Source organism: Physeter macrocephalus, unplaced genomic scaffold (genome assembly GCF_002837175.3).
Source record: "Physeter macrocephalus isolate SW-GA unplaced genomic scaffold, ASM283717v5 random_386, whole genome shotgun sequence".
Taxonomy (NCBI): Eukaryota; Metazoa; Chordata; class Mammalia; order Artiodactyla; family Physeteridae; genus Physeter; species Physeter macrocephalus.
The window spans coordinates 48,679-68,067 of record NW_021145672.1 but is presented as its reverse complement, the minus strand read 5'-3'; the positions used below and the strand labels follow the sequence as shown (position 1 = coordinate 68,067).

The 19,389-nt window shown below is 54.9% G+C and overlaps 1 protein-coding gene across 1 annotated transcript in view; it reads left to right on the top strand.

Moving 5' to 3' along the window:
* Positions 1-205: 205 nt before the first annotated feature.
* Positions 206-19,389, top strand: part of LOC114485043 (serine/threonine-protein kinase WNK2-like) — a gene marked incomplete at its 3' end in the record, with an annotated part of 67,454 nt that continues 48,270 nt past the window's right edge. The window contains exon 1 of the mRNA XM_028485397.1: positions 206-885. Within this exon, the coding sequence (XP_028341198.1) occupies positions 208-885 (678 nt within the window). The remainder of the gene's footprint in view (positions 886-19,389) is intronic.

The window sequence follows — 19,389 nt, the reverse complement described above, 5'->3', positions numbered from 1 at the left end:
CAGGGCACGGCTGCCTCTCACCCCGTCCGGCCTCCTGGTCCGGTCTGCAGCAACCCCCCGCGCCCGCCCCAGGGACAGCCCAGTAGGCCCCTCCGCGGCCGGGGCGGGCAGGCCGCGGGCCCTGGGGCGGCGCTGTCTCATCCCACGTCCCGGGCAGGTGCGGCGAGGCCCGCGCTCACACGGGCCTGTGTGTCCTTGCTCGCAGAGATGGACGACGATGGCGGCCGCAGAGACGCCCCCGGCGCACTGATGGAGGCCGGGCGCGGTGCAGGGCCCGCGGGCATGGCGGAGCCGGCGGCGGTGCCGCGGGCGCGGGCGGCGCGGCCCGGGCCCCAGCGCTTCCTGCGACGCAGCGTGGTGGATTCCGACCAGGAGGAGCCGCCGGGCCTGGAGGGGGCCGAGTCGCCGGGCGCGCAGCCCCCGCAGCCGCTGCAGCGAAGGGTGCTGCTACTCTGCAAGACGCGCCGCCTCATCGCCGAGCGCGCCCGCGGTCGCCCGGCCGTCCCCGCGCCTGCCGCGCCTGCCGCGCCGCTGGGCGACCTTGCAGACCCCGGCCCTGAGCCCGCGGGCGCGCAGGAGCCTGGCCCGGACCCCGCGCCCTCGTCCGCGCCTGCCCCCGAGGGCGGCCCCCACGAGGAGGAGGCGGCGGCGGCCGCGAGGAAGGAGGACGTGGGGGCTCTCGAGGCGAGGCCAGAGCTCGGGCGCGCACGCCGGGAGGAGCCCGAGGAGGAGGAGGACGACGAGGACGACCTCAAGGCTGTGGCCACCTCCCTGGACGGCCGCTTCCTCAAGTTCGACATTGAGCTTGGCCGCGGCTCCTTCAAGACGGTCTACAAGGGGCTGGACACGGAGACCTGGGTGGAGGTAGCCTGGTGCGAGCTGCAGGTGAGGGGCGAGATGGCCTCAGGTGGGTGGTGGGCGAGTGCGTTCTGGCATCGGGCCATGCCTGGCCTTAGCCACCCCTGGCAGCGGCCATCTGTGTGTCACCCTCTGGGTGGGTGGGTGGTTGGTTGTGCAGGCGGTCTGTGTGGTGACGGTTGGGTGATGGAGATCCGACCTCCCAGTGTGTGGTGTCTAAGTGTCGCACGATGTGGGCCTATGATGGAGACTGGGCACTTGGAGGGCTTGTCTTTCATTGCCGATCAGTGCTGCTCCTTCTTCTGGGCTGTACTGACCCAGGCTGTCTGGATTGTCTGTGTCTGTGCAGAAGCAGTGTGTGGGCTGCGGGGCCCTGTGTCCAGGTGGTCACAGGGTGGTTTGGGGGACTCTCAGCTGCTCTTAAATGAGCACCTTACTGCATCTTGCAGAGTGTAGATGCCCCAGTTGGGGACGTCTGAGGGGCTTTTCACCTGGGGTCTGTTTACGGTGAGGGATGTTGGGCCCTGGGGCCTCTGGGGCAAAGCCTGGAAGTGTTGTCACTATATCCTGTTAGTTCACAAAATGGATATGTGAGAAGTCTTAAAACCCAGTCATGTAAAATGCAGGTGGGGTTGGTTTTGTTTTGGTTTGGTTTTTGTGGATGCAAAGGCTCTGGACTTGCATTTTTCATAACCTTGCCCTCATGTTGGCTATGTCAGCCCCAGCCCTGAAAGATTATATAAACGGTAACTCAGGCTGTCCTGGGCTGGCCGTGGAAGACGCGGCAGCACCTGTCACAGTGGGTGTTTATTGGCCCTCCCTTGTTTGGGGGAACAGCTGTCAGGCATGGGGCTGGACTCTGCGAGAGCTGGCCATGCGGATGTAAGCCTACCCCAGCGCCCTGGAAAGTTAGCTGGGCCTGCCAGTCCTGACGCAGGCCGCCTGCCACACTGCAGGCAGCCTGCCTTTTTGGCTCAGAATTGGGATTTGGTTGCTTTGTCCTCTGGGCCCCTGCAGGGTGGCCTGTGTGTGTGCGTATATGTGAGCTGGCTAATTTGTCCAGTGTCCACCTGTCCTCAGCCTTTCTCCTGAGACAAAGAGCTTCGGAGACCACCCCCTCCTCACAGCTCCTTGGTTCTGTTGTGGAAATACGGACTTTTCACGGTGGAGCCAGGGGTGGCCTATTGAGTCTCTCACTGAGAGGGACTGAGACCTCCCCTCCCTCACGGTTGCAGGTTCTGGGACCTGCTGAGGGGTGGCCTCAGTGGTCTGTGGTCCGGGGCCCTGGGGATGGTGTGCTGGGATGGCATAGGAGTGAGCTGGGCATCACTGCTGTGTGTGAACGCACAGGGGAAAGAGGACCTGGAAAGGGAAGACCAGAGAGGGAAAAGAGAATTCCTGATTCTAGAGTGTGGCTGTGTGCCTTCCCTCCTCACCTTCTCGCTCTTGCAAGTGACCTGGTGTGGCACTCCAAGCACCCACTGGTGCTCTGCTGCGGAACGCCTCTGCGGGTGGAGGACAGGAGTGGGGGTGCTGCAGCAGGCAGGAGCTGAGTTAGACCTCGGCAGCAGAGCCCAGCTGATCTGGTTGAGGCATTGCAGGTGCATGTGACCCTCGGAGGAGGTTGTTAATTCCCATTCCCTTTAAGGCAAGGCAAGCTGCTCTGCCTCTGGGTCCCTAAGCAGAGTGGCACCAGAGTAGAGCCTGGCTGCTGTCCAGGGGGCTTTTACTCCTGCACTCTGGGTGGGAGTAGGAACGTGGGAGACGGCTTCTAATCTGTCTGGTTTTGCTTCTTATACAGTAGTTACTGGGGGCCCCATGCCAGCCGGGAAGCTGTTCCTGTATCTCCCCCAACAAGGGGGCTGATATACAGCATTTAGGGTCAGCTGCCTTCTGCTGGGTGGGTCTGAGAGGGTTTTACACCAGAGGGGGCTGGGAACCAGCTTCGGACAGCAGCTGAGAGCCTGCTGTGTGTGCACTCTCCTTTTCACCAAACAGGAGGCTGTTGTTTCCCCCATTTTATTGTTGAGAGCCCACCAAGGTCACCTGTGAGGATACAGATGGTAGAGGGGGATTGCAGCATCATGGGAAGAGGCCACCTGGCATGGCCGTCCTTAGGAGAGGAGATAAGGGTGGAGGGCAGGGCACCAGGTTAGTCCTCTCGGACCACCGAGCACCAGGGAGGGCGACAGGTGGCATGCTGGCTTTGCGCCTGGGGAGGGGGTTTCCTAGTGCACAGGGTGGAGACGTTCATCCTCCACCCAGCCCCCAGAATTCTCAAGCATCAGGGCTCCCACTGGAGGGTGGGTTGCCAGGAGCATTGCCTTCAGTATGGGGAGCTTTGCAGTATTCCTCCTGCCCTCCAACCCTCCCTTCCCCAAACCCCATAAGCTCTTCAGCTGGCATCTTTGGAATGCCCTGGAAATCGACCCTCAAAAGTCTGTTTCCTCCTCTCAACCTTGGGACCATGGGGGATGTTGGTACCTGCCTGCCTCCCCCAGAACTGAGACAGTGTCACCTGCTTGCTTTTTCCAGGGTTCCCTGCCAAGGGGAGGAAAGGCCACATTTTTGGACCTAATAAGTCTGGCTTGGAGGATGTAAGATCCCCATGACTTCCAGTTTCCTTCTATAATTTAGTGTCGAAAGAGCTTTGCAGAAAGAGCAATATGTGTTCATATCACAGTGAAGGGCAGCGAGGTGTTTTCATCTCCTGAATTCTCCAGATGTTTGAAGCTGACATTGATTTTTGGGGGGAAGCCATTTTAAAATATTACCTCCCCTTCTGTTTTCTTTTGAATGAATGTTCATTTCTGGCACCAGGACACATAATAGCAACAGGGAAAGTACAAATGCACCCAGAACCACTGCCTTTACTCTGGCTCACATTTCCCATGTCCCTGTGGCCAACTCTGGCCCCTCACAGACCCCATCCTGTCAGACAGTGCACGGGATAGCTGGAGGCTTCTGATTGACTCTGGGTTGCCTGGGGTGGGGGTAGGTGTGGACCACTGACATGGTCTCAGGTGACTCAGGCACCCTCTCTCACCTGCTGATGCCTCTGAGCCATGGGTGGGGCCTCCGAGCAGAGAAAATGCAGCCAACCCAGATCCCAGCCAGTGTCCAGAAGCTTCGTTGGAGGCAGCCTGTTGGCGTTTCCTGGACCGCCTGCTAAAGTGTCTTCCTCGAGAACTTGGAGAGAGGCTTGGTTTTCAGCCCCCTTGGTCAGTGCTGCCCCCTCCCATCAGCAGGTCCCTGTCTCCAAGGGTCCTCTGTGCTGCCTCCTCCTCACAGAAGGTTGCTTTGAGCTGTGGTTACAGGGTTGGGCACGGCCTCTTGGGGGATTCCACCCACAACTCATGTTTCCCTCGCTTGTGTCCTGGCCTGTGCCCAGTGTGGGAGTCATTTAGCCTCATGGAGGTGTCACTCCTTGACCCTCTGCCTGGAGTACTTGCAGGGGCTTTGAGGGCCATGAGAGTCCTGAAGAGGTACCATGGGGCCTGAGCCCCCATCAGCCAGGGACAGGAGTCTGGACCCCTCAGGTGTCATCATGAAGCTGTCCTTTTGCTGCTCTGCACTGACCAGAGGTCGCTGGGCTCCCGTCGTGTGGTGATGGCCTGGACTCCAGGCCAGGGAGAGGCTGTGGATGTGGGGACCACAGGATCTGCTGATGTCTCCTTCGTGTGGCCATGGAGGACTCATTTTTTCCCAACTCACCCACCCCAGCCAGACCTCTGTGTTACCTTCCTGCGCCCTGGCAGTGGATAATGCCTATAGGGGCTTGTCGTGTGCAGCCGTGCTGAACATGCCGGTCCCCTTGCTGTCCTCAGAGGGTGGCCAGGTCTGCCTGCTATTGGTGTGGTCTGGCACCTCTCCCATGGCTGTGGGTGCCCCACCTGTACTGGGCGCTGAGCTCACACACCTGACCATACTGGTGCATCATCGCCTTTCATAGACCAGGCACGTACCCTGTGGTGCTGGGCAGCCGCAGGCCCAGGGTTGAGAGGTCTCCCCTGTGGCCTCATGTGGGAGGGTCAGGTGTTGCTTTCAGAGGAGCCACAAGCAGCCCGATCTGGCTGACATGGGGAGATGAGGGGCTGTGCAGAGGAGATGGTGTTCACTTGCTGGAGCAAGATGCTTAGAAAGGGCTCAACTCAGTTTGGCTGGCGGTCACCCTGCTTTTATATCTTTATTTTTAAAAAATCTTCTAAGGACGCAATTTTGTTGGAAGAGGTGTAATTTGAAAGCAGTTGGGTGTCAACACTGAGCTTGCTTTCCCAAATGATGTTTCATGTGTCATCTTGACCACAGTTCTGGTTTGGTTGGTGAGAAAGGTTGGTGCCAACTTCCTGAGAGGCCTGTGAAATGCACTGGGGAGGGGCCCATCAGTGCAGAAGTGTGGGCATCCAGAACCCAGAGGCCCCTCCCCTATCCCCAAGCTTTGTTGGGGAGGTGAGTGTGGTCAGCAATGATGAACAAGCAGCCCGAGCTGTGGGTCACCACTGTGGGCACATTGGGCATTGCAGCTTTTTCCCTGTTGGAAGCAGGTGTTCCTGTGGCCGAGTGTGTGCCTCTCAAGGTATCCTCAGGGCCCTGGCGTGTGAGGGTACCAGGCTGAGCGTTTCAGGCCTGAATTGCCCAGTGACTTGGATCCCAGAGGGAGGATCCCCAGACTGCCTAACTTGGGTGGAGGGCTAGTGGGCATCTCCCCACCTCTCGTGCCATTTCCAGGTGGTGACTGGGTAACTCTGAGGTGGGTGAAGCTTTGCTGGTGGACTGTTAGCTGGAACATCATGGTGGCAAGGGAAAGAATTGATAAGAGGAACGTAGAGAGTGGACGTTCCCTAGGGTTCCCAATGCTGGGTCTCGTGTCCGGGCTCAGCAGCGCAGGCTGGTGTGGTTTATTGGCTCAGCAGGCATTTTTTGAGCATGTGTCCTGGTTTCAGCCCTGGTGTACCACAGTCAGCAGGAGAGTCATGGTGGGAGAGCCAGGTTCTCACAGAGGAGGGGTGTTTGCGAGAAGCCTGCAGGAAGCAAGGGAGTCAGTCTGTGGAGAGACTGTCCTGCGGTCCTGGGCTGGCTGGACTTCTTGGGTGCCTGCCACTCACCTTCCAGAATGGCTGACTCTAGCAGCCCTCTGCCTGGCTGTAGGCATCTCTTGGGGCCAGTAGCTTGGGCTGGCTTCAGGCTGCAGCTGGATGATGCCAAAGGTGAGAACACAGAGCTGTAGGTCACCACTTCGATGGAGAAGAACTTGACTCAGTCCTGCAGGGGTTCAGGCCACAGGCTCGGGTCTCCTTTGTGGTCTGCCTTGGCTGAACGGTGCCAGCATCTGCCTGAGGTGGTGGGAAGGGGTGCTTAGGAGCCTCGCAGCCAGGCAGGGCACACCGTGCAGTGCATACAAACACTCTGGGAGCGTGTCCTGCTGCATTCGGACCCCCGCCCCACAGCTTCCCAGCGGGGAGGCCATAGAGAGGGCACCTGCCTTTCTGAACCCCGGTTTACCCGTTTGTGCAGTGGGGATGGTGCTAGCCAACCCTCACAGGGCCATGGGGACTGTGGAGAAGTACATTCAGCACCGAGTATGCAGCACTGCTGAGAGTGGGCACTCAGAGTTAAGCTTCTTCTCACCCTGCAGATAAACAGTTTAAGAAGCTGAGATTGAGGTGGAGAGCAAGCTGAACCTGGAGGAGCAGGGAGGCCTGCCTGAGGCTGGAGGTGGGCCCCTGGGGTGGCCCAGGGGCCTCCAGGTGCAGGCAGGCTGAGGGCCTGTGCCCCTGCAGCTCTACCTGAGCACCTGGCTGCTGAGCTGCAGATAAGGAAAGGGTGTGAGTGAAGCAGGTGGAATCTCTAAGCAGATTAGGATCTGCTTCTGGCCACAGACAATCCAGGAGCTGTGTTTTGGGTGGAGAGGCCCCCTGGTGAGGATGCAGAAACCCAGCCTGTCCGAGGTTGGCACCCTGAGTCAGCTGTAGGTTTTCCCGCTTCAAGTATTTTTCATATCCAGTTCTGTTCCTGAGAGACTTGAATTCTAAGATTTCCTGGAATACTTGATCATTACCTCCAATTTATGTCAGTGTTCTTTAAATAAATGTTAAAGTTTTGGAAAAGAATAAAAGAAAAATGATCAAGGCAGTGTGGTATAGAGAAATAGATCAATGAAACAGAATAGAGAGCCCAGAAACAAATACACATAAATATATGACCTGACCTTTGACAAAGGAGCAAAGGCAACACAATGGAGAAAGATGGTCATTTCAACAGATGGTACTGGAACAACTGTACATCCACATGCAAAAAAATGAATATGGACACAGACCTTATACTTTTCACAAAAGTTAACTCAAAACGGATCATAGACCTAAATATAAAATGCAAAACTGTAAACTTCCTGGAAGATAACATAGGAGAAAATGTAGGTGACCTTGGGTTTGGCAGTTACTTTTTAGATACAACACCACAGATATGATCTATGAAAGAAAAACTTTCTAAGTTCAGCTTCATTAAAATGAAAAACTTCTGTTCTGCAAATGAGAAGACAAGATGCAGACTGGGAGGAAATCTTTGTCAAACGCATATCTGATGAAGGGCTGTTACCCAGAATATACCAAGAACTCTTAAAACTTAACAATTAGAAACCAGACAACCAGATTAAAAAATAGGCCAAGACCTTTTTTGTGGGTCACGGAAGGGGAACACAGAACCATGGTCCCCTCCTTGCCTCTGACCTTGGCTTCTTGAACAGAGGAAAGCTCGGGGGTGGGGCTGGGGGTAAGTGGGCTAAAGACCTTAACAAACATCTCATCAAAGAAGATATACAAATGGCAAATAAGCATATGAACAGACACTCCACATCCTGTTTCATTGGGGAAATGCAAATTAAAACAATGAGATATCACTACACACCTATTAGAATGGCCAAAATTCAGAATACTGGCATCACCAAATGCTGACAAGTTTGTGGAGCAACAGGAACTCTCATTCATTGCTTGTGGGAACGCAAAATGGTACAGCCACTTTGGAAGACAGTATGACGACATCTTACAAAACTTTACATACTCTTACCATATCATTCAGCAATCATGCTCCTTGGTATTTACCCAAATAAGTTGAAAATTTATGTCCGCACAAAAACCCGCACACAGATGTTTATAGCAGCTTTATTCATAATTGCCAAAACTTGGAAGCAACCAAGATATCCTTCAGTAGTTGAACAGATAAACTGTAGTACATCCAGACAGTGGAATATTATTCAGCGCTAAAAAGAAATGAACTTTCAAACAATGTAAAGATATGGAAGAACCTTAAATGCACATTAGTAAGTGAAAGACGCCAATTTGAAAAGACTGCATACTGTATGATTCCAACTATATGACATTCTGGAAAAGGCAAAACTGTGGAGACAGTTAAAAGATCAGTGGTTGCCAGGGGTTAGTGGGGAGGGAGTGATGAATAGGTAGAGCACAGAGGATTTTTAGGGCAGTGAAACTATTCTGTGTGATACTATAATGATGGATACATGTCATTATAAATTTGTCCAAACCCATAGAATGTGCAACACCAAGAGAGAACCATAATATAAATAATGGACTTTAGTTAATAATAATATCAATATTGGCATGCCAGTTATAACAAAGTACCACACCAATGCAAGATGTTAATAATAGGGAAAACTGTGTGCGGGTGTGAGGGAGTACAAGGGAACTCTGTACTTTCTGCTCAATCTTTCTATAAGCCGAGAACTTTTTAAAAAAAGTTCATTAATTAAAAAGCAAAACAAAGCAGTATAACAGCTACATTAAAGAAGTATGCAGAAATGAAAAAACTATTCATAATTCAAGTGAATATAACTACTTACTAATTTTGAACATTACCTTCAAGTTCTTGTTTCCCCATGTATATCTTTTATAAATACAGCTATAGTTACTAAGTGTCACAGCTTTTATTTTTATTTATTTATATATTTAAAAAATAAATTTATGTATGTATGTATGTATGGCTGTGTTGGGTCTTCCTTGCTGCATGCAGGCTTTCTCTAGTTGCGGCTAGCAGGGGCTACTCTTTGTTGCGGTGCGTGGGCTTCTCATTGTGGTGGCTTCTCTTTTTGCAGAGCACGGGCTCTAGGCACGTGGGCTTCAGTAGTTGTGTCACTTGGGCTCAGTAGTTGTGGCTCATGGGCTCTAGAGAGCAGGCTCAGTAGTTGCGGCGCACGGGCTTAGTTGCTCTGCGGCACGTGGGATCTTCCTGGACCAGGGATTGAACCCATGTCCCCTGCACTGGCAGGTAGATTCTTAACCACTGTGTCACCAGGGAAGTCCCATCACTGCTTTTAAAATTTATCTTTTTATTTGTTTCTAGAGTGTCTCTTAATGCAATTTATTGGTTTGCAAGGAGAGGCTGTGGTTTCGGGTCCATTCCTGTCTTTGTGCTTTGTGTTCCGGTCCTCTTGGAGGGGTTTTCCAGAAAGCCCTGCCCAGCCGTGATCTGGGGGGAGGCTGCAGGCTGGGCAGAGCATCCTTGGCCATAGAGAGGTGGCCCTGGATTGTGGGCTCCCTGAGCATCTGCTTCCAGGGGCTTCTGTGCCAAGCGGTCTTCATGACTTCATGGCACAAGTCAGGAGGACTGGCCAGTGGTCCCCCTCATGCGCCACCTCCCTGAGGACCAAGGCTGGTCAGCCCTTGAGCTGGGCATACTTCCCAGGTGTTCAGGAGTGGAGTCTCTCTATGGTGGCTCCAGAAATTAAAGATGGCATGGCATGAGCCCTGCCCAGGCACATGGGCAGAGGAACCAGTGGAGTAGAGAGTGGTGCTGGGTGAGGCTTGGTGCCCCCGAGTCCTGGTGGTTTGCATAGGGCTGTCCTGGCTTGGCTTCGAGGGCCTCCTTGGCAGGGAGGTTCAGGCCTGGCTGTCAGCTGTCCATGGGCAGGAGGGCAGGAAAGAAGCTGTGGTATGGTGAGGACTTTCTTGGATGTCTGGACCCATGTGTGAGTTTATCAGGTCCTCAGAACCACTTTGAGTAGTTTTGGGACTCTGTTTTCATAGATGAGAAGGAGACTCAGGGAAGGTAGCTTACATCCAAGCTCACACTGAGAGACAGCAGCTGGTGGCACGCTTCCTGCCTCTCCCCTGGATTGTCATTTTCCATGTGTGTTCAGAGGGCTGCTTTGGAAAGGGGTGTTACTAAATAGGCTTGAAGAGTGCTGGGTCAAGCATGAATTGCTGTTGTGGGACTTCTCAGAGCCTTTAAAATACTCGCTGTGTTGTGAAGCTCTTGACAGGGTGTGGGAGGCCTTGCACCCCTTCCACCTTTTCTTTAGTTTTGCGACTATCTCATGGGACCAGGATGGGCTCCGAGGAGTGTTGGCTGACTGTTGGTAGAGTTCCAACAATTCCAACATTGGAACATAGAGTTCCAATGTTCCCATGGCATGTCTTGGCTGCGTTGCAGACATTGCAGACATGGGGGTTCCCATCTCACTTATTGGTGGTGCAGTTGGCAGCACTTGGATCTAGACATGGAAAGCTGGCCTTGCCCTTGAGAAGACTCCCTACCTGTCTCAGGCCAGAAGCTGCCCTGGAAGGACCTGTCCTCTTGATGTCCACTTTTTCCCCCAGGCCTCCTGCTTTTCTGGCTGTCTGTGTGCTTTCTCAGGAGTGGATAAGCTGGGAAAATTCTTAGCTGCAAGCCAAGTGTGGCTAAGCAGTGCAGACTTTTGATCATCCCCAGAATCCAAAATCTGGGGATGGCCTGTCCAGGGCCCTAGTGACTCAGCAATGTTGGCAGGGAGAAAGGTGCTGTCCTTCTTTCTCTTCTACTTTCCTCAGCCTTGTTGGATTTGTCCCCAGTCTCGTCGCCTCATGGTGGCAGAAAGGCTGCCATAGTTCCAGGCATAACAACCATATTTGAAGACAGGAAGCAAGCAGGTGGTTAGGTGGAGGTTAGGTAAGGTGTCCATATTTTAATCCATAAAGGAAAACGTTTACCAGTAAGCCTCTGGTTTTTCTGGTTACAATGAGATTGTGTGGTCTCCCTTAGCTGCAAGGGCATCTGGGAAAGGCTTGGTGGCATAGATGGGTTATGATCTATTCCCTGGGGCTGGGCACAGTGGGTTTTGTTGGTAGACAGGGGTGGCAGGCAGTGGGCGAGTGCGAGGGGTGCCTGCCCGTGTCTGTCTTGGTTACTTTATCCCCCCAAGGTCTTTTTGGTGCTCATTACCTCATCCCTCCAAGATCTGATTGGTTCCCATGTTTGATGAGGCCCTCTTCCACCTGGGCCTGTCTTCCGAACAGAACAACCCACATACCCTACTGCTTCTAGGTGCCTCCAGGGGCTGCCATGCCCTGCTCCTTCCACCTCTCACCTCCAGGAGTCTGTGGCTGGGACCCTGTGACATGGCCTCCCAGCTGTCTACCCGCTGGCCCTACCCTCTCCTCTTTCCTCTTTCTCTGAGCTTTCTCCTCTCTGCCAGCAATCCAGTTTACACTTCCCCACGAACTTTTTATTTTGAAAAACATGGATGGGAAAGTTGGAGTTAGCAGTTGTAAACATTTTGCCACATTTGCTTTATCTCTGTACCTCTGCATATGTTTTATTCTGGCCCATTTCCGCCTTGCCTTGAAAACTTCAGCACACATCTCGTATAGGAGTGAGGACGTTTTCCTACAAAACCATAGCTCAGTGTCACACTCAAATTTAACTTGGGTGTTGTCAGCCACACGTCTGACGTGGACTGTGCCTTCCTGATGGTTTTCCTGTTTGGATCCAGGATCTAGTCAAGAGTCATGCATTGCATTTGGTTGTCACGTCAGTTTTAATCTAGAACAATCCCTCCCCGCAATGTGCTAGCCTTGGACCCCCTCCAATGAGTGGGGGTTGTGAGGATGGAGGGGGTGGCGGATGATGGATGGGGAGGCCACTGTGGGGTTTTGGGGGGGACGTTGCAAGCCACCTAAGTTAGGGTTAGGGTGACGGACATGACAGATGCTGAAACCTGAAAAAGAAAAAACTGCCCCAAATCTCTTTCCTCTGACGTAGCTGTTTTCACTTTGGTACATGCCCTTCTTGTCTCTTTTTTATGTTCTGGGTATTTTGCAAAGTCGTAATTATAGCATTTGTGCTAACGTGTGCAGTGATGGTGAATCACCACGTGGCCTGCAGCTCCCACCTCCTTGAGCTTTGGTGAGAGCCCACCACTGGGATGAGTGGATCCACGAGCCTCCCCTTTCCCCTGGGGGGTGAGTTCAGGGTGGGCTCACACCCAGCCCTGCCCACAGCTGGGCCCAGGATTTTGCATGTTCCTCTCATCTCCTGACTGGGGCCAGACATGTCAGGGTGCTTACCCCTGCACCCTGTGGGATGCAGCTTCTCAGCCTGGGTGCTGCTGTGGTCCCCCAGAAGGAGCTGGCTGTTGTGCTGTGTCTTCAAGCCAGGAAGTCCTCTTGCTGCATTGGCCAGCAGCAATCCACTGACACCTGCCTTGACAAGTTCTGAGGCATTTCTTCTCTTTAATTAAGAGTTTCAAGCAGGAGAGTAAATTTGGCTTTTTTGGAAGAACATTGAAAGCTTGAAGGGTGGCGGAGACTGGATGGGGAGCAGGGCAGGGGTGCAGTCACCAGGTGCCTTCCTGGGTGTGGTGGGGGCCCATGTGTGCTTGGATTTTGGAAATACTCCATCCTCAAGTGTTTTTGTGCAATAGCAGTATTTGACTTAAGGGGACTGCAGGGTCATTGGTTATCAGCATTGCTAGGGTCCCCTGCCACTGTTGAAAGACCCCCTGCATCCTCTCAGGTCTTTGGGGCCATCCTGTGTTCCCAGTTGGAAGCATGTTCCCAAAGGTCTGGGTCTGGATGGCCACAGCCACAGGCAGAGTTGCCTGGTTCTAGGGGACCCTATGGAACAGTCTCGATGTCTGCACATTCTCGGGCCCTGGGGACCCAAGCAGCACCCCACCTCTCCCTGGCTATGCACTAGACCTATGACATATGCGAATGATCTGCTCTAGCTTTTGCTTGGGATGGTTGCCCCCACCCTGCATGATGTAGGTCTTGGCCTGGTCACCTGGACTGTTGGGCTCCTAGGGGGACAAAAGCTGCCCTCAGTGGTGGCTGTCTGTGCTTTGACAAGCTTCCAGACATTTCCCTAGGGACATCTGATAGGGGTGGTTCTGCTGCATGATAGCTGCCTCTGAGCGTTCTGGGTGAGGACTCTGGGTTGAGGGCATGGGGCCTGGACTGTGGGCCTTGTGTGTGTGCTGAGTGGTCCTGAACCTGGAGCCACCATGTGGGGAGTAGGTTATCAGTTGGGGAGGAGCCATTTCGTGGAGAGGGGTGGGGGCTGTGTTGTGTGGGGAGGGTGGCTGGCTCTTGGTGTCTTGGGTGGCCAGGCTGGGCAGCTGGGGGTTCTGGTTTTACCAGGGGGTGATGGAGAACACTGAGGCTTCTCTGTTAGCAGAGGTGTGGTGCTCTGAGTGATTTGGAGTCACACGGGGCGGGGCTGGTTCCTGGGGGTGGTAGAGAGCCTGAGGCAAGGGTGTTCCCAGGCATTGGTGGCCCTGACTGTGAGTGGATTCTTGGCCTTTAGATGCCAGTGGACCCACCTTCCCCACCTATACTGTCTCCTGGGGTTTGGGGCCCAGCCTCAGAAGGGCTTGCCTGTCCCCTCCCATCTTGCTTAGTTGCTTTTGCAAGTTGGAGGTTAACATCCCCTGGACAGCACCCCTGGGATACATACAGGACTGGTGTGGGTTTGGGGGCCCTCAGGTGGTCTGCCCGGGCTGAGGTCTGGTTGCTGTGGCCGCGGACCCGGCTTAGCCTGAGAGGAGGTATGCACAGATGACTGCGTTTGCTGTTTGTGAAAAGAAGGTTAAAAAGGAGACTGGAAGTGAATAAACTCAGCTAGGCATACTTCAGAGGAAGAGGACAGGATGAGTTTAGGGAAAATGGCAAAACACATTAAAAGCTATCAGTTAGAAATAAAATGAAGCAAAACCAGATGAAAATAAACAGTGAAAGAGTTTTTAAGAAGAAAGGGATAGATGGTATTCTTTGAAAGTAAAGGAAAATAAAATGCTGAACAGTAGAGGGGCGTTGCTTTATTATTGTGGAAGTCAAACTGCTGGAGCCTACAGAGCAGGTCAGTGCGTTGTGAGCCCTACCTGGCAGAGGTAGACATCTCCCTGTAACCCTGGCCCCAGGTCCTGTTGCCCGCCTACAGTTCTGTAGATCGCCTGCCTGCCCTAGAATTTCCTGCATGTAAATCACACAGTGTGTGTTCAGCCTTTTGTGTCTGCTGCCCACACGTGTCAGTATGCCCTTTGGGACTCAGTCCTGGCTGCACCGATCAGCAGTCGGTCCCTTTTCTACTGTGTAGGTGTTCACAGTCTGCCTGTCGATCCATGGACAGACTTGGGTGGTTTCCAGTCTGGACTGTAACGGATTGGAGGGAGGAGGCTGAGGTGGGCATGGGGGTCTGGGGCTGCTCTGTCCCTGTCCTTGGCAGCTCTAGGCCCCTTGCCTGGGCTGGAGTGGGTGCCTGCTCACTCCCTTGCTCTTGACTTCCCGGGAGTCCTGAGTGTGAAGAGCCCTTCAACCTGTTCCTGTGTACTTCTTTCAGTGGGGACAGCATAGAGGCAGCCTGCTCTGGGTTCTGTGTCCAGACAACAAGGACCCAGACCCATGGTGGGCATGTTTGCTCCAGTCGGAGAGAGCAGCGGCTGCCCTGCAGGAAACCTCACCCCTCTGGCTGCCCTGCATACTCTCCTGCACCTCCTCCTGTCCTGGGAAGTGTGGTGTTTGGCTCACGGCTGGCCTGCCTGAGATGTCTGTCAGCCTCTGTAAATATTTGATGACGGTGATGATAAAAGACAAAGCCCTGCTCTGTTCCTGGAGGGGAGCAAGATGGTGACTCTGGAACATTCTGGCCCTGCTGGCTGCTTCCTGGAGAGCTTTATAGATGCATTTTTGAGGCAGGCCCTTTGTGTCCTTGATCTGGCAAGGCAGAGCGGAGGCAGCGTAGCCAACTTTCCACCTGGAGCCAGGCTGGGCCTCTGTGAGTGGGGCTGGCCAGGCCAGAGGTCACAGTGGGATCTTGCCCTTCAGATGTGACTTGGGACAAACCCCTGGCCACAGGTCCTGGGGAGGAGCGCAGAGGAGCCGGGAGACTAGGGTTTGGCACAGGCGCCAGACTGTATAGCAGAGGGGTCTGTGGCTGGCCAGTACTGTCAGGCCCTGGTGGGCTTAGCTGGGCTGTCATGGCTGTCATTGCATGCCTGCCCCCATGGCCCTGCCCCCATGACCCTGCTCCTGTGGTCCTGCCCCCATGACCCTGCCCCCGTGGCCCTGCTCTTGTGGTCCTGCTTCCATAGTCCTTCCCTTGTGGCCTGCATGTGGCAGCAGTGGCGCCTGACTCTGCCTTCCCCACCACTGGCTGTTGCTTATGCAGGTTGCGTGTGTGGTGAAGAAGCCCCATCAGGCCTTGCTGGCCTTGGTGTGCATTTGTGTCTGTTGTCTTGGGTTTGTGTGCCAGAGAAGAGGCCTGCCTTCCCTGTGGGCGCCTCTGTGGGAAAGACAGGCCCTTTGAGGCAGCCTTGCCGGACGGGGAGCAGGCCTCCAGGGTTCTGGAGTCAGGGCCACCGCCCTACCTGGCAGTGAAGCCTTTCTCCTTGGGCAGGGCAGGAACTGCCAGTGGGCCTCTGTGCTCCTGGGGAGGGGGTGGGTGTTCCAGGCGGGTGTTCCATGGCTGATGGCCTTTCAACAAAGGGTTTCTGCTGGGTTTTCTCTTTGGAGGAAGGAAACTACTGTGGGCGGAGAGGAGGGTAGGTATAGTTTGGTGGAGGTTGAATTATGAGGGTTTCAAAGGACCTTGCCTCTGAGTATAATTATTAATGGTCGTGATAACAGCTACAGCAATTTCCTGAAAGCTCACTGAGGCCCTGTGCTAACGTGTGTGCTTACGTTTCCCATTGAGTCCTGGGTTGCTGCCCCAGGAGGCTGGCTCATCTCTGAGGCCCATGAAGGCTGTGCTTGCTGGAGATGTCCTCCACTGCCCTGGGCTGCCTTTGCTTGGGATTCCTGTCGGCCACTCAGAGTACCCACAGTCTTGCTGGGGCGGGGCGAGGCTGGAGCCCCTGCTGCAGGGCCTGGAAGGGCCTTTCCTGGGGGTTGTGGGAAGGGAGACAGCCAGTCTGACTCAGGCGGGGGGCACTTTCGGGAGCCTTGAGCATACATTGCTGAACCTGGCTAGTGACATGAAGCTGGAGTGAGGGCACTGGGCCTGGTGGGCGGGATGTGGCCCAGAGGAAGGTGGGGTGGCCAAGAGGGGACACAGGCATGGCAACGTGGACAGATGGCGCCTGTGTGGGCAGTGATAGTCGGGATGTAGATGAAAGCGGGCCCACGTGGGGCTTCCTTCTTCATTTTGAGAGGGGAAAGATGAATTTAAAAAGATGGCATTGCTGCCTCAACATCAGGCATGAAGCTGGGTGACAGCCGGCCCTAAGGAAGGTTGGAAGGGAGCCTGAAGTAGGCGGCTGCTGGGTCCAGGCCCAGGGTCAGGTGGTCCAGGAAGGGGTGTGGGAAGCTAGATGATGGAGGTGTCCACAGCCTTATACCCTAACCTCTGAATTGCCACCTATGTGGCTAGAGGGACTTTGCAGATGCAGTAGGATTGAGGACCCTGAGGTGGGAGATGATCCTGGATTATCCAAGTGGGCCCAGGGTCATCACTTGGGTCCTTTATAAGAAGGGGCAGGAGGGTCCCACGGAGACGTGACTACAGAAGACAGAGGATGGAGCCATGAGCTGAGGAACATGGTGGCCTCTAGAGGCTGGACAAGGGGATGGATTCTCTATGGAACCCCAGAAGGAAGCAGGGCGATGTGTGACACCTTGACTCTGCCCATGAGTCTGGCTTCTCGCTTCTGGCCCCCCAGAACTTTGAGAGAAAGTGTGCTGTTTGGGCTGTAGTGGTGGCAGCTTGTACAGCAGTGACAGGAAGCCAGCCAGCCTGCCTCCTGGTGGACAGAGCACAGTTCGAGGCTGGACACCCAGCAGGCCAGGAGAGGTCGCCTGTGGGAGGAATGTCCGGGGGTTTATGGGCTGTGGGTGGAGCCACTGGTGGTGCCTCCGGACCGTGCTCCCCCAGGTGGGTGTCGGGGGACAGCTGGCTTGGGGAGAGATGTGTCTGGCGTGAGTGCTGGAGCGGAGGGGCTCAGGTCAAGGAAACACATTGGCGGTGTCATAACCTTGTCAGTGGGTATGAGGGGCTGTTGCAGGTTCTTGGGGGTTGATATGAAAACAGGGTTCAGGAACACGGGCCTGACAGCTGCATGTGAGGTGGTGGGAGCAGTAGAGACAGAGAGTGGCCGTGGCCCCTTCCTGGGGACCTGTTCATGCAGGCAGCCTCCTGGCTCACATCACTGCTGGGGGAGGCAGAAAGCAATGAAGCCTCCAACTGTGACATGTGATGAACAGCCTGTGGCCCCACGGAGGGGTAGGGAGGCCTCTGGGGAGAGTTGTGAACAGAAGCCTGTGCACAGTGGGGAACCTCTGGGCAGGGGTGGCTGAGCAGCCAGCCTCTGGGCCCTTAGGATTCTATTCTAAAAGCTCCTGCCCAGGACCTGGCTCTGGGGCTGGTGGCACATGTGCCCCCATCTGCCCGTCACAGAGCTGAGGGGCCCTTACCTGCCAGGTGGGATCTCCCAGGGCTGGGGTCTCCATGGCAGGGAGAGAGGGAGTGCAGGAGAGGACACGGCCAGCTGTCCTATGGCCATTCCCTCGGGCTCCCTCCTGGAGGGCCGTCCTGCTGCTCGCTACAGGCCCAGAGTAAACTCAGCCCATAGGAGGTAACAGTTCTAGGTGAGAGAAGTCAGTGAATAGTAGGAATCAAGGCTCTCTGGGGGAATATGTTGGACTTATTGCGCTCAAATCAGAAAAGCATTCACATTTGTGGGAGATCCTGTTTTCCTCCTTCCATTCTGGTACAAATATTACTGTTTAGCGACCTCCCTCCCCAAAGTCTGTATATGCAGATCAACTTTACCAGTGATGGGGGGCATGAGGGCCAGGGTTAGCCAGGTCCCTCCCTCCAGCTGACCAGCCTGTCTCTCCTGCCCCCTGCTGGTACCTCTCTGTTCTCCCCCCCATCTCTGTCCCCCCATATCCCATTGCTGAATTCCCCTCCCCCACTAGTCCCCCTGCCCCATCTCTGTCCCCACCCCTTTCTGGCAGGAGCCCTGTATCCATAGCAACAGTTGCTGCTGTGGAAACCGGTGCCTGCTTCCTCATCCCGTGGGGAGGTATTTTTGGCACTGCAGAGAGATTTTTATTTTATCTTTGGTTTTGACTTTTACTCTCTGAGTGAGCAATACACAGACAGAGCTGGGGGCAGCATTCAAGGAGGCCTTTGCACTGGGGGGCACTGGGCCTGAGAGCCACCCTGTGGTTGTGTAGATGCAGGCCCTTCCCCATGGGATCCTGTAGACTCGGTCAGAGATGCTGGCTCCTTTGAGCAGCCTCTGGGGCCGTAGATCATGGGGTCCACAGATTGTACTGGGGGCTTTAAGGCAGTGACTCTGGACAACAGGAGAAACCCAGGGGGTGAGCCTGGACATGTGAAGTGGTTTGACTGAAGCCCCTCAGCCTTGGGCCTGAGCCAGTGGTCATAATAATAGCTCACTGGGAGTACCCGGGGCATTTGCTTTTTGGGCACCAACCCAGCCCTGGCCCTGTGTGGAGCCTAATGTTGCAAGTTCCTGTGATGCTGCCCAGGGCCCATTTTACAGATGAGGATACTGATCCCACCAGGGTGGTTTGGGGCACTTCTGCTAGACATCTCCTTCTGAGACGTCTTCCTGTCCCCCCAAGGCCCATGGATGGCATGATATCTGGGGTCAGCTTATTCCATTATTTCTTTGGGGGCTTGGACTGTACCCCTCCCTTACCCTGGTCTTGGCAGCTGCGATTATAGGTGACCCCAACATGTGGCACCTGCCCTGACACAAATTCGCCCCTTGCCGGTGTTGCTACTGGGATGCCCAGGAGACCCCAGGGGCATGGGATCTGCCCTGTCTGGCCCTGGCACACCCTGGCATTGTGGCTAGGGGCTGTGGGTTCCCAGGTGTCCTTGATTGGGACGCCAGGGAGGCCGGCGGCCACATGGCTGATGGGGTGGACAGGTCTTCCTGTGAGCCAGTGCTGGGGTTGACGTGTGCCGGGCCTGCCCTTGAGGAACAGTCCCTGAGGATGGTCCACAGTGCATCTGCTGCCATTGGTGAGGAGCTGTGGCCCCTCGGGGAGGGAGTCCAGCCCCCTCTCCTGGTTTCCTTGTTGGGGAGGTGGCTTGGGTGTGCTGCACCCCAGGGTGACTAAGAGCTGCTCCCTGACCCATCATCTCTTCATCTTCCAAGTGGGGGTGATGACAGCTTGCAGGGGGCCATGGCGTTGCCCACGATGCCCATGCCTGGCCAGGTCTCCCTGGAAAGGTCATGCCCAGGGCGTCCAAATCAGAGGCAAGGCCACTGGTACTGACTGAGGGTCA